The sequence below is a fragment of the Geotrypetes seraphini genome, chromosome 16 (assembly GCF_902459505.1).
Source record: "Geotrypetes seraphini chromosome 16, aGeoSer1.1, whole genome shotgun sequence".
Classification (NCBI taxonomy): domain Eukaryota; kingdom Metazoa; phylum Chordata; class Amphibia; order Gymnophiona; family Dermophiidae; genus Geotrypetes; species Geotrypetes seraphini.
Window position 1 is genome coordinate 26,327,755 of NC_047099.1, and position 14,276 is coordinate 26,342,030.

The following is a 14,276-nucleotide window of genomic DNA, read 5'->3' on the forward strand; positions in this document are numbered from 1 at the left end:
GGCCCTGCCCCTTTGACACATCCAAGGGGGAGGGACTGACCGATCTATCCATGCTGCATGCAGGCAGAAGGACTCTTTGACAGGCTTTACCCACAGCTGCTGCCGTTGCCAGCCCAGAGAGGCAGGGGCCCGGTGACAGTGGTAGCGGCAGAGGGGGATGCCAATGCTGTGCCGACTGCTTGTGAATTCAAAGGAATATTTTGTGATCCTCAATTCAGGTTGTGACCCACAGTTTGGGAACTGGCCGCTCTCCACTTTATTTATTTTATTTAAAATTTTTATTGTTAGAATAGCAAAATACAGTGCAAGATGAAACGCCATCCCAAAACACCCCAGACAAACCCACCGCTCTCCACTTTAGCTGTTACATCAAACCAAATCGTTTTGACGATCGCTACTTCCCAGGTGGGCACCCTACTTGAACATTAGAGATGCTCTCCTCATTTGTGAGGACCAGATCCAATATCGCTTTTTCCCCTCGTGGGTTCCGTCGCCATTCATCTGAGCAGAGCCTCTTGAAAGGCATCCGCAATCTCCCTTCTTCTCTCTGATTCTGCAGATGGAACTTTCCAGTCCGCATCCGGCAGATTGAAATCGCCCAAAAACCTCCTCTTTCTTTTCGAACTTTTGGCTATCCGCAATCAGACCTTTTATCAATTTGCGGCGACTTGAGTCGGAGGTCTGTAGACTACACCCACGTAGATAGACGTTCCATCTTTCTCTTTTCAGAGCGATCCATATCGCTTCTTCCTCTCCCCAGGTCCCCTGCATTTCAGTGGCTTGTATATCGATCTTTACATAGAGAGATACTCCTCCATCTTTTTGACTATCTCTGTCCTTCCTAAAAAGATTTATTTATTTAAAACATTTAAAATCCGCTTAATACCAAAACGGCTCACAATTCAACATAACTTTAGAGCCATAGAATTTAAAACAACACATATATTGCAGGGGAAAAGGTAGAGCCCAAAATTATTGGTACTGTATTATAATCATCTTATAAAGGTAAACATTATCCTTACAGAGGGGCTTAGAGTTAGATGATCCAGGTCTGTTTACATCTCATCCATGGGATTCACTGAACCATATCTCTGTGATAGCAACAATATCCAGGTCTGCCTCTAACAACAGGGCTTGCAGATCACGGATTTTGCTGCTTAGACTGTGAGCGTTTGTGGTCTTCGCTTTCCAGCTATTTTTCCAGTGGTAATCTCCTTTTTTGTATAGTTTTTGTTTTTTTTTGGTTTGGTTTGGTTTCCTGTTGCATTGCTAAGAAATGAGTTGCTAATATTGTTTATGTTGCAATCTTTACGAACCATTACATCTTGTCTTTTGCTGGAGATGGTCTCTATAATTGCCCTTTATACACACGCCACCCCCACCTTACATAGTAACATAGTAGATGACGGCAGATAAAGACCCAAATGGTCCATCCAGTCTGCCCAACCTGATTCAATTTCAATTTTTAAAAAATTTTCTTCTTATCTATTTCTGGGCAAGAATCCAAAGCTTTACCCGGTGCTGTGCTTGGGTTCCAACTGCCGAAATCTCTGTTAAGACTTACTCCAGCCCATCTACACCCTCCCAGCCATTGAAGCCCTCCCCAGCCCATCCTCCACCAAACCTTCTAGTTTAAATGCCTAGGAACGTGGAAGCAAAAAGGACTAGGTTGGTGTATTTCAATGTAGGAATCTTAACCGAAAAACCTCAGCCCCACCACTCCACCGCTATAATGATTTCTAAAGCGGGAGATTTCTGTGGTGCCTCATCGTAGGGAATTCGTTGTTCACTGCTGTGATTATATTCACATAGATGTTTTTTCACAGACTTTGTACTTGCGAGTCGGATGACTACGGCGACCTCGGGAGACCCTTGAGACAGCACGGAATGTGCGAAACATGTCGGGTCAGACTCCCAGGTCCAGCTGTGTATAGAAGTTAAGTATACACTCTTATACACTTTTATACCATTTCATTCATTGTATAGAAAAAAAGAAACAAAAACCATCTATGTGAATATAATCACAGCAGTGAACAACGAATTCCCTATGATGAGGCACCACAGAAATCTCCCGCTTTAGAAATCATTATAGCGGTGGAGTGGTGGGGCTGAGGTTTTTCGGTTAAGATTCCTACATTGAAATACACCAACCTAGTCCTTTTTGCTTATACATTCTATTAGAGAGGGTTGGTAGCATATTTAATTTACTGGTATTTGAGCTAAAGCTTATAGTAGGAACGTGGAAGGGCCTAATCAAAATAAACATCTCAGTCTGATTTGGACGTAGGGCGCTAGTCATCCAAAGTCAACAGTGGCAAAATATCCATTCTCGAAAAGAAAGTCCAAAATATATATATTTTTTTCTATGGGTCACATAATTCAAACTGAAATACATCTAAAAACCCGCCCAATTCGGCACTAAAAGACCAATAATCAAAATGGGTTTTTAGACGTATCCAGAGACTTTTTAGGCCTCTGAATCCCGCTGTGTGCCCAAAATCCTAACACTAACTGCAGAAGAACAAGTTAAGCTTTTACGCCTCCTCAGATCTTGCATTAATGCCCCAGTGTTAGCCTGGATTTCAATATGCTGTCTGAGGTGCTGTGCAGTGTCGCTCATGAACATAATTTGTGCTCAGGCTGCACACTAGAGAATGACACGGGGAAAAAAAAATCTTGCCCCGTCACTGCCCCCGTCACCGGACCACCGTCCCCTTCACTTCCCCAAACCCGCTGTCCCTTTCACCGCCCCGTCCCCACCGTCGCCTTCACTGCCCCATCCCCGCAGCATCCACCCTTCTCTCTCGCCACCTCACCGCCTTTCAGCGGCCCGAGAATCTCCCTCCCTCTCCCTTACTGGAAGTTGCGTCAGAGGAGAAGCTTCCGCCCACACAAACGCAACTGCAGGGCAGCACAGGCAGGCTTCACTGGCTTCAGTTTATTTTCCTAAAGTGCCGCGAGGGAGGGAGGGAGATAGATTTCACCGGAGGTAGGGAGGGGGACCGCGCGCCTTCCCTCCCTTAACTGTGGGGACAAGCCCATTCACCGCTCTACGGGGTGGTGGATGGCCTTGTCCCCATGCCCGCAGTGAGCATGTTTTCCCCCCTCCCCCCACCGTTTTGGCGGGTTGGTAACTACCACCGTGTCAATCTCTACTGCACACAAACTTGTGCACAAAAGCTTAGCACACTTTTCTGCATTGGCCCTTAAAGTCAGATGCCCAAGCAAGTATGTAAATAGATCCGTAGACAAGAAATGTGCACCTCCTTCCTCCCCCACTGCCTTCCTCGTCTTCTCAGGTTGAATAACCACCTTCTTCCCATCACTATTAAAATAGAAATATTCTCACGTCCCATCTTTCCTTCCAATAAGAACACAAGACCAATGGACTATCAAGCCCAGTCTCTTGTTTCCACAGTGACCAATCCAAGTCACAAGTTCCTGGCTGAAACCCAGAGTAGCCACATTCCAGAGCTAAGCTTGTGATGTCATCATGCCTCATTCCACCAGAGTCTAAGAGCCAACCTCATCAGTGATGTCACAATGGTTCGATTGTCCTCAACTTGGTTCACATAAGAACAGAAGAATAGCCCTACTGGATCCAACCAATGGTTCATCTAGCCCAGTATCCCGTCTTCACAGTGGCCAATCCGGGTCACGCGTACCTGGCAGAAACCCAAATAGTAGCAATCTTCTACCATCCCCCTTTTTTGAAGATATACTGTATGCTGGAGTGTTCCCCAATCCTTCCTGCTTCCCTGGTTTTCTGTCTGGTTCATATTGAGTAGCTCAGAGAAAACAGGAGATTCCTCCTTCCTGGATTGTGGAAGGCAAAGAAAGAAACAAAGAAGGTGACTAGTTGGTGCGCGATCTCCTTTATTAGATAATGTGACACTGACTCGGCACGATTGTGTTTCGGCCTACAAAGGCCTGCCTCAGGAGTCTGATTTTTATGAACTGAGGAGAAAGGGTATTGGGGATTCACAAATGTGTGACACTTCTCTTTTAGTCTTTAAAAAGACTTATTTGTTTGCCTGTCGGCAAAAGAAAGATGATATAATATATTTGAGGGAAATCAAGTTTTCATGTGCCCAGTTTGTAAACGAGGAATAAAACAGGGGAAACAAAACCACAGGCTCAAGTATGCAAAATATAGAGTGAAATTGTCCTAATCAGAATGATGTTCACAAAAATAAAAATGTCCTTTAACTCATCTGATGGTTCAAATGACATATTCATCCAATAACTCAATGACTCATATTTTGCAAACTCTATATTTTGCAAACTTGCCCGGTTTGTAAGCTACATAGAGTGGCCGAAAGCAGTATTACAATCCTCTATGAAAACGTCTCCTCAGTTCATAAAATCAGACTCCTGAGTCATATATTGAGTAGCAACAGAAGTGTAAGTTCAAGATTTAATAGTCCTTAAGCCACAGCTTCAGAGATGTTCACAGTATAGGTGGGAGGGGGGGGGGAGGGTACCTTGTGAGATTGACGAGTAATCCTTAAGCAAAGCAGACCTGCCAAGTCTCCTGCTTTTTGCAGGTCTTCCCCACCCTCCCGCCAGGTTGCTTTCCATGCCACAACAACAGGAAACGCCTTTTACAAAAGGTAATTTCTGCTGCCCCTAACCCTGTGGCAGCAGGAAATGACCTTTTTTACGAATGCCTTTCCTGCTGCCGTGACACAGGGAAGCAACCCTTTTTGTCTCTGGCCGCCAATTGGCTGTGCCAGGGTAGAGCGATGGGCAAGGTAGGGAGGACCGGGTGCCAACCCTGAATCTCCTACTGAGTGGGTCAGCCCTGTTGGCAGTTCTGCAGCAGCTTCAGAGCGGTTCACAGAACAGAAGGGGGGGGGGAGGCACCCTAAGAGAGAGAAAAAGAGCTGCTGGAGAGTTACACTGGACTCTGCTTCTTCACTTTATCCACAGCCTATGGTGTTAGGAGACCTTTGACCAGTAAAAGAATGAATTAAAGCTTTTGCTTTTCCAACGTTCCCCCCCTTTACTTTTCCAATTTAGCGCTAAAGATCCACGTGTCACCAGCGACAAAACTTATCCTGGAGGAGTTTGGCTGCTTTGAACTGGAGTTCCGAGGAGATATAGAGATGAAGGTAATTTCTAATCTTGCCACGCTGTGAGGGTTCAGGTTTCAGGTTTATTTAAAATTTGATAAAATCACTTATAATTCTAAGCGATTGTCCATTTAAAAGCCAGGTTGTGTGCAGGGGTGAACAAGCTCATTATGTAACTGGCGTTACGGGGCATTCTAAGGCACCCTGCGACAAGCTACAGAATTTAAATCCCAGCCAACAAGTGAAGCAAAACCCAGTTTTCCTCCTGCTTCAGTATTTCAACACCCTTCACCCCTTTTGTCAATACCGTGCTATGTTTCCGAGTTCTTGCTCTAAGGTCACATGTAGATTCCAGCCTCTGATATTCCAGTAGGTTTCTGGATCCCATTTTTATGAGACCTTCTGGATTCTCCGGTCTCCCATTTATTTATTTTTTTTTTTTTGGGGGGGGGGATTCTGTAGACAGAGGGGCAGGGTCGTAAGCCTGGGTATCAAGTACATCTGCAAAGGACGGTACACCGACAAAACCGCGCAGGACAATTGCGCTCCGACAAATACGCCCCAACAATTGCGCGCAAAGGACATAAGAACATAAGCCCAGTAGCCCGTTCCCACGGTGGCCAATCCAGGTCACCAGTACCTGGCCAAAACCCTATATTCCATGCTACCGATCCAGGGCAAGCAGTGGCCCTCCCCCGTGTCTTTCTCAATAACAGACTATGGACTTTTCCTCCAGGAACTTGTCCAAACCTTTCTTAAAACCAGCTACGCTATCCGCTCTTACCACATCCTCTGGCGACATGTTCCAGAGCTTAACTATTCTCTGAGTGAAAAAAAATTTCCTCCAGTTGGTTTTAAAAGTATTTCCCTGTAACTTTGAGTGTCCCCTAGTCTTTGTCATGTTTAACAGAGTGAAAAATTGATCCACTTGTACCTGTTCTACTCCAGTCAGGATTTTGTAGACCTGTAGACAATTGCGGCCCATCAAGGATATCTGGAAGACCTGATTTGCTCAGACTCCTCAGGCCCCATCCCAAATTATTACAGAACGGTACATAGAACAAACCAAATTATTACAGAACGGTACATAGAAAAATCAAGCTAACAGAATACTTCAGTCACACATGCCAGGAATAGTGTTAGGGGAGAGCAACTAGGGCAACTGCCCCCTGGTCAGAGAGAGAGCCCTAAGCCAGCTGGCAGCTAAAGAAACACAGCCTGGGCTTTGCGGTCCCCAGTTATGTCTAATACCAGCTCTAGCAGGATACATATTTCAAATCTAATCACAAAATATAAAATAAATGCATTTTTTTTTTCTACCTTTTGTTGTCTGGTAATTTTATTCTTCAAATCACATTGGCCTCCGTCGTGGCATGGCTGGCTCCTGAAGCAAAAATAGGCCCAAGAGGAGCTGGGGAGGAGATGCAGAGTCTGACACGGGTGCTATTTTTTTTTTTACCACAGGAGCAAGACTTTTCACCAGTCCCATCGGGCGGTGAAAGGTCTTGTCCCCATTCTTGCGGTAAACCAGTTGCAAATATCTCCATTCCTGTAGATTTACTGTGGTACCACGGTTTACCGCAGTAAACAGATCCCCATGTCATTCTCTATGGTGTACCTCCATACAGAGCAGGGGGGGCGCCTGTCAAAGTGTGCTGTAACCTGTAAAATCAAACTTACCCACACAAACCTTTTGAATCTTGCTCCCTCAAGTTGGTTAGATAGAAAGAAAACTAGATATGTATCAAGTCCTTCATGCCTGGAAATCCATAGTAGGTGTTCCAGGAGGGGGGTGGGGATTCCTCAGGATTTGTAACCCATTCTGTCCAGTCTCGGCACCTCAGATTGGGTGATCAGCTCAGACCTCTTGGACCAGCACTACTAGTCTAAGTGCTACCATCGCACTCCACGCTCACTATCTATCATCTGCCTCTCAAATCTTTTCCAAGAGTGATGCGTAGCATTACTGTCATCGGCATCTCTGACAAAACGTTCTACAATTTGATAACCTTGCACTAGCAGAATCGACCCCTTTCTCTGAGAATGGTGAAAAGTACTACTTGCAACCTCTGAGGTGCTCCTTGTCTCATCTGTAGCTGTTCTGTAAACTGGTGACTTACAAGAACCTTGTTAGGGTCCTTTGATATTCAAATAATGCAAATATCCTAATGATAATAGCCCCAGGTTGCACAAACTTTCAACATTTGTAAGCCAGTGCCCCCTTTTAATGTCCCTCGTCTGTACCTTCCCGACACCTATGGATTTTCCCTTTTGAGCTGAATCTCCATATTCCGCATAAATTTGAGTTTCAGGGTTTTGTTTTGTTTTTTTTCTCCTAAAGTAGAGATTTCACCTTCTTAGTAAAGAATGCCACGGGAACAAATTTTCCCCTGTCCCCCGTAGGAACTCAATTTTCCCGTCCCATCCCCATGAGTTTTGTCGCTGTCACTGTCCCTGCCTCATTCCCATAAGCTCTGCCTTAACCACACAAGCCTCGAAGACTTATGATTTTAAAGTGTTTGAGGCTTGCGCAGATGAGGACGGAGCATGCAGGAATGGGGCAGGGATAGGAAAAGAACTCACGGGGACGGGATGGGAAAATGAGTTCCTGTGGGGAAGGGGAAAAATTTGTCCCCGTGTCATTCTCTACTTCTTAGACTTCACCCCTCACATTATCTGCCTCGTGCTGATGTATGAAGCTCTTTCTAAACCAGTGGACTCAAACTCGTGGCCTGGGGGCCACATGCAGCCCACCAGGTACTATTTTGAGGCCCTCGGTATGTTTATCATAATCACAAAAGTAAAATAAAACAGTTTCTTGATCATATGTCTCTTTAGCTATAAATTACAATATTATTATTAAGACTTAGTCAAAAGGAAAGATTTATAAACTATAAAGAGTTTTACCTCATGCAAAATTGTCATTTCTTTAATAAGACATTAACTATTTTTTTCTGAGGCCCTTCAAGTACCTACAAATCCAAAATGTGGCCCTGCAAAGGGTTTGAGTTGGAGACCACTGGCTTAAATGTAACCATGACATCCTGTTTGCCTTTGAGATTGTGATGTCATATTGCCTCATTCCACCAATAAGAGCCTCCCTCATCAGTGATGTCACAATGGCTTGATTGTCCTGTTCTCCCCTCTGCCCTCCAACCCAGCCAGCAGATTAACTGTTCCCCTTAACTCAGTGGTCTCAAACTTGTGGCCCACCAGATACTGTTTTCAGGCCCTCGGTATGTTTATCATGATCACAAAAGTAAACTAAAACAGTTTCTTGATCATATGTCTCTTTAGCTATAAATGACAATATTATTATTAAGACTTAGCCAAAAGGAAAGATTTATAATGCAAAATTGTCATTTCTTTAATAAGACATTAACTGTTTTTTTCTGAGGCCCTCCAAGTACCTACAAATCCAAAATGTGGCCCTGCAAAGGGTTTGAATTGGAGACCACTGTTCTAAACTATTTCCTTCCTAAAATACAGTGCAGTATAATGAGTGGGACAGGCTGTGTACAGCATTCCTCATCCTAAATGTCCTCTCCTTCTTTTCTCTCCAAGGGTAAAGGGAAACTGAGTACATACTGGCTTCTTGGAGAACGAATCAGCAGTGCCTGAGGTGCATGACAGCAGTGTGTGCGGCTTGGGAGCAGTTACCGCCTCGCCCTGCCTTTGTGAATCTTTTGCTCAGGACCTCAAGGACCTGCTGGAACACTGTGAAGGCTTCAGAAGGAGCTGTAGGACACGAAGCGGTTGAGCTTTGACCTCCTTCAGCCTCGTTAACCTCATTCTGACCTTCTCTGCTGAAATACAAAGGCAGCTTAAGGCCTCTGCCTTCCCGTCCAGAAGACTTGCCATGTACTGTACTTCTGATATCAAGATGTCCATCCGGTTTCCTGACCCTTGTTGTTTTGTAAACCAAAGGAGACGAACAATGACCAAGACCCCTCTCTCTTCACTCCCTGGAATGGCGTCACCAAACCCTTATCATGCTGCTGTTGCTGGGGGGGGGGGGTCTTTCCTCAGAAAATGCTGATACAGCATTGTGAGATTTCTCGGTGCCAGTCCCAGCCGAGCAAGGCACAGCTTTTCATGTAGGGTTAGTCTGGATTCTGAGTGTCCTCTTGCTAGTCATGCACAGCTGCGAGCCCTGTGTACAGACACCCTTCCTGTTTGTGATGTGTAGACCTTGAACACCAATGTTTCTTTTGGGTCATCTCCTCCGATGGCTGCACTTGTAATGTTCTTCAGGAGCAAAAATGGGAGGAGGAAACCCCTATGAGATGAGATGATCGGGGGGATAAGATGGCACTATTTCTTGGACCTGGGCAGTGAACCCCCCCGCCACCACCACCTTATGAATTTCTGTCTTGGTCTGTTTGTGTGGGACTAAAACGCCTTATAGAATGAAATAACTACCACTCCTACTATATAAAGAAACATTTAAACACCACCCCCTTCGTTAAATGAGGGTCTGCACGCACATCTATGTCTCCGCTTCTTCTTGGGGGAACTCTGCAACTGTCTCGTGTCCAAATCACTTCATTTTTGCATTAGTCCCATTTCACAAATAGCTTGCACGATGATTCTCTGTGGTATTATCGTGTTCAGGGACTAAGTCTTTAAACTGACATGATATGGGTCGATTATTGTAATGGTAGAACCCAATGGTGCCATGAGCTCAGTCTTTATTAAATCTTTGGGGATGTGCGTGTGATAACAGTAAAGTTGAAAGACTTGAGATCAGAGAAGAGTGAGGGGAAGGTGAGGCGAGAAACATAGAAACATGATGGCAGATAAAGGCCAAATGGCCCATCCGGTCTGCCCATCCGCAGTAACTAGAAGTGGATGACATTTCCACGGGGTGGTAACAGCCTGTCCAGGTCTTGGCAGCTAGGGGATATTACTTCAAACTTCTTGCAAGCTCGGTTTCTCCTGTACAGAATGTGAAGTTCATGACCTCAATCTGCTGTTGTAATAATTGTGACATTAAAATCATAATGTGTTTCACATCGTTGGCTTGTCTTGCATTGGAAGAATTTGGGTTCCTACGTACTATGTGCAGATTTATTCATGTTCTGCTTGAGAAGCAAACATATTAGATGCTCTAGGCCAGGTCATGACAAATTTTCTGTGTTAAGGTGCCAACCGCTCAGATTGTCACATTGCCATTCAGTTCTCAAGACGCACAGTGATCTCTCATTTCCCCCCTACTGTGCCCTCAGCCAATCTCTTCTCAATCCTCCCTACTGTACCCTCGTCCACTTTCTCTCACTCTCATTCCCCCCTACAGTGCCCTCACCCAATCTCTCTCTTTTTCCCACCTATGGTGCCCTCACCCAATCTCTCTCGCTCTAATTTTCCTTGCTATGCCCTCGCCCAGTCTCTTTCACTCTCATTCCCCACTATTGTGCCCTCGTCCAGTCTCTCTTACTCTCATTCCCTCCCTACTTTTTGCCCTTGCCCAGTCTTTCTCACTTTTATTTCCCCCCTACTCTGCCCTCACCTAATCTCTCTCTCTCTCTCCCTCCCTACTTTGCCCTCATCCAGTCTCTCTCATTCCCCACTATTGTGCCCTTGTCCAGTTTTTCTCACTCTCATGCCCTTGTCAAGTCTCTCTCGCTCTCAATCATCCTAATGAAATTGCTTCTTCCCCTTCTGGCCTTTGCCAGATACTCAGGCTGATGTACAAACGGCACACACAAGGAAAACAGACACTACCCACATTCACATAGACACAGGAGGCACTAACTCGAGAAGGCCTCCTTTTCCCACTGCCACAGCCTTAGTGAGCACTTCATAGAATCCCTCTGAAAGAGCTTCTGCTCACTCTGCCCATAAAGTAACATAGAAACAGAAAAATGAAGACAGATAAAGACCATATGGCCTATCTAGTCTGCCCAACCATGCCGTACACTATCCCCTCATGTGTATTGGGCACGCTTTCGACGGTGTACCCACATGTTGACCCATCAAAAGTGCGCAGGACAATGGCGCTGACAATCCTGCCCCGACATTTGCGTGGACTAATGCGTGCCACTGCTCCCGCCGCTTTCAGGCCTTCCCCTTTGCGCTCTGAGGGGGGGTGTGGGTATACTTACTACTCCTCCCGCTCCCGCTGGAGGGGGAACCCCCAGTACAGTGAAAACTGCCAAACAGCGGGAGAACGGGAGTTTTCACTGTACTGGGGGGTTACCCCCCCAAATGGGAGCGCGAGAAGTTGTAAGTGTAGTCGCAAATGGGAAGATCTCAAACTGGCAGAAGTGGTGGCGCAAATTTGTCCTGCGTGCAAATGTCGGGGCGGGATTGTCGGCGCACTTTCGACGGTGTACCATACACACAGGTACACAGATACCAGACTTCTGCCTACCTGCGATTGTGAGGTTGCAATTTAGCCTGGTTTAAGAGAGCAGCCCTGTTTTCGTCCACTTAGTTATGCAGGTACCGGCACTCTTATGATGGCGAGTGTCTAGAGATGGCTCAGCATTGAATATCTGGGTTTAATTTAGCCAGCATTTAAAGAAACGCTACCACTGCAGGCTGAAGATGTGCATATTTTACAGAGTCTGATTGTACAGAATGCATGAAACGTAATCGCAGACACGTGGAGGAGCATCATCAAAAGTATGCCTAATTTGAGGCTGGATGTTTTGTGCAAGGCGTCCACAACTGCAGTAGGAAAAAGGTCCATTTTCAAAGCTGCTATTAGTGTTGAAAATGAGCAGAGGAATTCCCCATCAGCTGAACCTCCAGGAATCTCCGAAACCGACTCAGCCAAGGTAGCTGGTGCGTAGGTCTACAAAACTTGCCTTGGTCACGTGGACGTTTTTATTTTTGAAAATGGGCAAAAAAAAAAAAAAAAAGACAGACATCCTAAGGACCAAAACTTATACCTAGCTCATTTTCAAAAATAAAAGAGAGTCGTTTAGCAGCTTTGAAAATGGACATCTTTCCTACTGGGGATGTAGACGTCTTGCACAAGACTTAAGCACACTTTTGATGATGCCCCTCATTAGATTCAAGTGCTTTCTCTGACCCTAGTGGGCTCACTATCTGGAGGGTTAAGTGACTTTCAAAAGTTTGGATGCCCTTCTCCTCCTCTTTGCCTTTTTTCTGTCTATTTTTCCCTCCCGGAGTCTTGTCCTCCTCTCTTCCGTCCATCCATCCATCCTATTCGCTCTTACGATTGTCTGGCTCCTAGATTCCTCACACCTTTCTTTACACTTACTACTACTTATTGCTTCTATAACGCTGTACATTTTGACATTTATAGACGGTCCCTTTTTGGAAGAGCTTACAATCTAACTTGGACAGACAGACTTGACTCATAGGGTTGGGGATGCAGAGCCCAAGGTGAGAGGAGTTAGGAGTCGAAAGCACTCTCAAAGAGGTGGGCTTTTAACTGGGCTTTTAACAGATGCATAAAGTTCTTCATATATGGTTATATAATACAGATAATAAGAAAGTGCATTACAGCTGCCCTTCTGAATAGAATATTATCTCAGATCTAAATATGACCGATCAGATGTTAATGAGAACAGGCCTCTCCTCTGACATGAGCCAGGATATTGTCCTGCCAAAGTTCTGAAACTATGATTGCATAAATCTGCATAGCTTGGCTTTCCCTCCTACTCTCGCACATACCTTTTCCCCCATATTCCCTGCTGTTGCCTCGCTCATTTGTGAAAATCATTAGGCTTCTACCAAGTGCTGTCTAAGTATCTCTGTATAAGTCCGGTAATAAAATTACACTTTACCGCAGTGAATCTCAAACCGGTCCCATCCGGTTTTCTGGATAGCCATAATAAATATGCACGAGAGATTTGCATGCAAGGCTGCCCTCTGTACTATGTAAATCTATCTCGTGTATATTTCACTGGGAATATCCTGAAAACCTGCTGGGTCACGTGTCTTAAGAACTGGGTTGAGAAGTACAGTTTTTAGCGTCTTGGGTGTGTATTTCATATTCTTTGTAGGCAAATTCTTCTTGAACAGCTGCATATATCATACCTGCTTAAGTTTTCTAGAAAATTCTAGGCTAGGCTCCGGAGGGAACAGCTTTGAGCTGGCACCATTAGACAATAGTGTCGCCAATGCAGGACTGGCAGTGTTATCCAGCTTGTCCACAGAGTTTCTCATAATGCACAGTGATGCTGAGCCATCTAACGCTTCTGGTTGTAAGGTGTACTGCCTCCAGGTGGGGGCAGAAGAATGGCTTCTGCTGTAGGATAGTGGCACCTTCTCGTTAAACTGTACAATGCGTCCTTTGACGTGTAGAGAGTGATTATCTAATGGTTTGATATTCTATCATACTTGTATTTATTATTCTTTCCAAACCAAAGAAATATTTGAGTGCCACTGCATTTGAGTGCCTCTTCACTCCATGCTAAAGGAACCATAGGCATCGTAGATAAACACCTTCCCCTACACATATGTATCCACATTGTAGAAGCAGGAAGAATTCTATGAAACATGCTTCACGTACGTTCTCTACTAGTTATTTCTGCTAAGCTAAACTAAACCTTAAGCTTATATACCGCATCTTCTCTATAGAGATAGAGCTCGGCACGGTTTACAAGAGTTTTAAAGAAAGGAAAATGTAATAAGAATTAGTGATTATATAGAGAGCAGCAGAATTTACATCTTTGAATATAGCCACATCTCCTGATGTTTGCGAAATAATTGGAAAGAGTCCAAGTTACGCAGCTAAGGGCTATATTGTGCTCTTAACTGCATTTGTTGCTTTATTCTTACAGGTGAACCTTATTTTTTTTTTTTTTTTTGCTCCAGTCATAATAAAATCAATTCGGAGCCATAGAAAGGAAAATTGTGTTTTGTTTTTTTACCAGTGTTTTCTTGCAATAACTGCAACACAAAAGGATGTGGAAGAGTTGAGGAATCCAGGAGTTGAGAGTACTCCCTCTCTGTGTGGCCTTCCACTGATTCCCCACTCACATGGACTCCTCGCATTCCAGCCGGCCTGCGCCACTATGCAGGCATGCAAGTTCCTAACTGTGTGGGAGTCTCAAGGGTCGTTGGCAGAAGCTGAGCAGCAGGGAGAATTGGAATACCAGAATGTTTCAAATATATTTAAACAGCATATGGGCTTTAGCACAGAGTTGATAAAAAAAAAAAAAAAAAAGCCTAAAACATCCTGATATTGGTATCAGAGGACAGAAGCTGGGTGGGGTGGGGAGG

At 44.9% G+C, this 14,276-nt stretch overlaps 1 protein-coding gene across 1 annotated transcript in view; it reads left to right on the forward strand.

Moving 5' to 3' along the window:
* Nucleotides 1-10,088, forward strand: part of NPR1 (natriuretic peptide receptor 1) — a 118,702-nt gene extending 108,614 nt beyond the window's left edge. Inside the window, exons 21-22 of the mRNA XM_033924395.1 lie at nucleotides 5,023-5,114; nucleotides 8,640-10,088. Of these exons, the coding sequence (XP_033780286.1) occupies nucleotides 5,023-5,114; nucleotides 8,640-8,696 (149 nt within the window). The 3' untranslated portion in view covers nucleotides 8,697-10,088. The remainder of the gene's footprint in view (nucleotides 1-5,022; nucleotides 5,115-8,639) is intronic.
* Nucleotides 10,089-14,276: the final 4,188 nt, after the last annotated feature.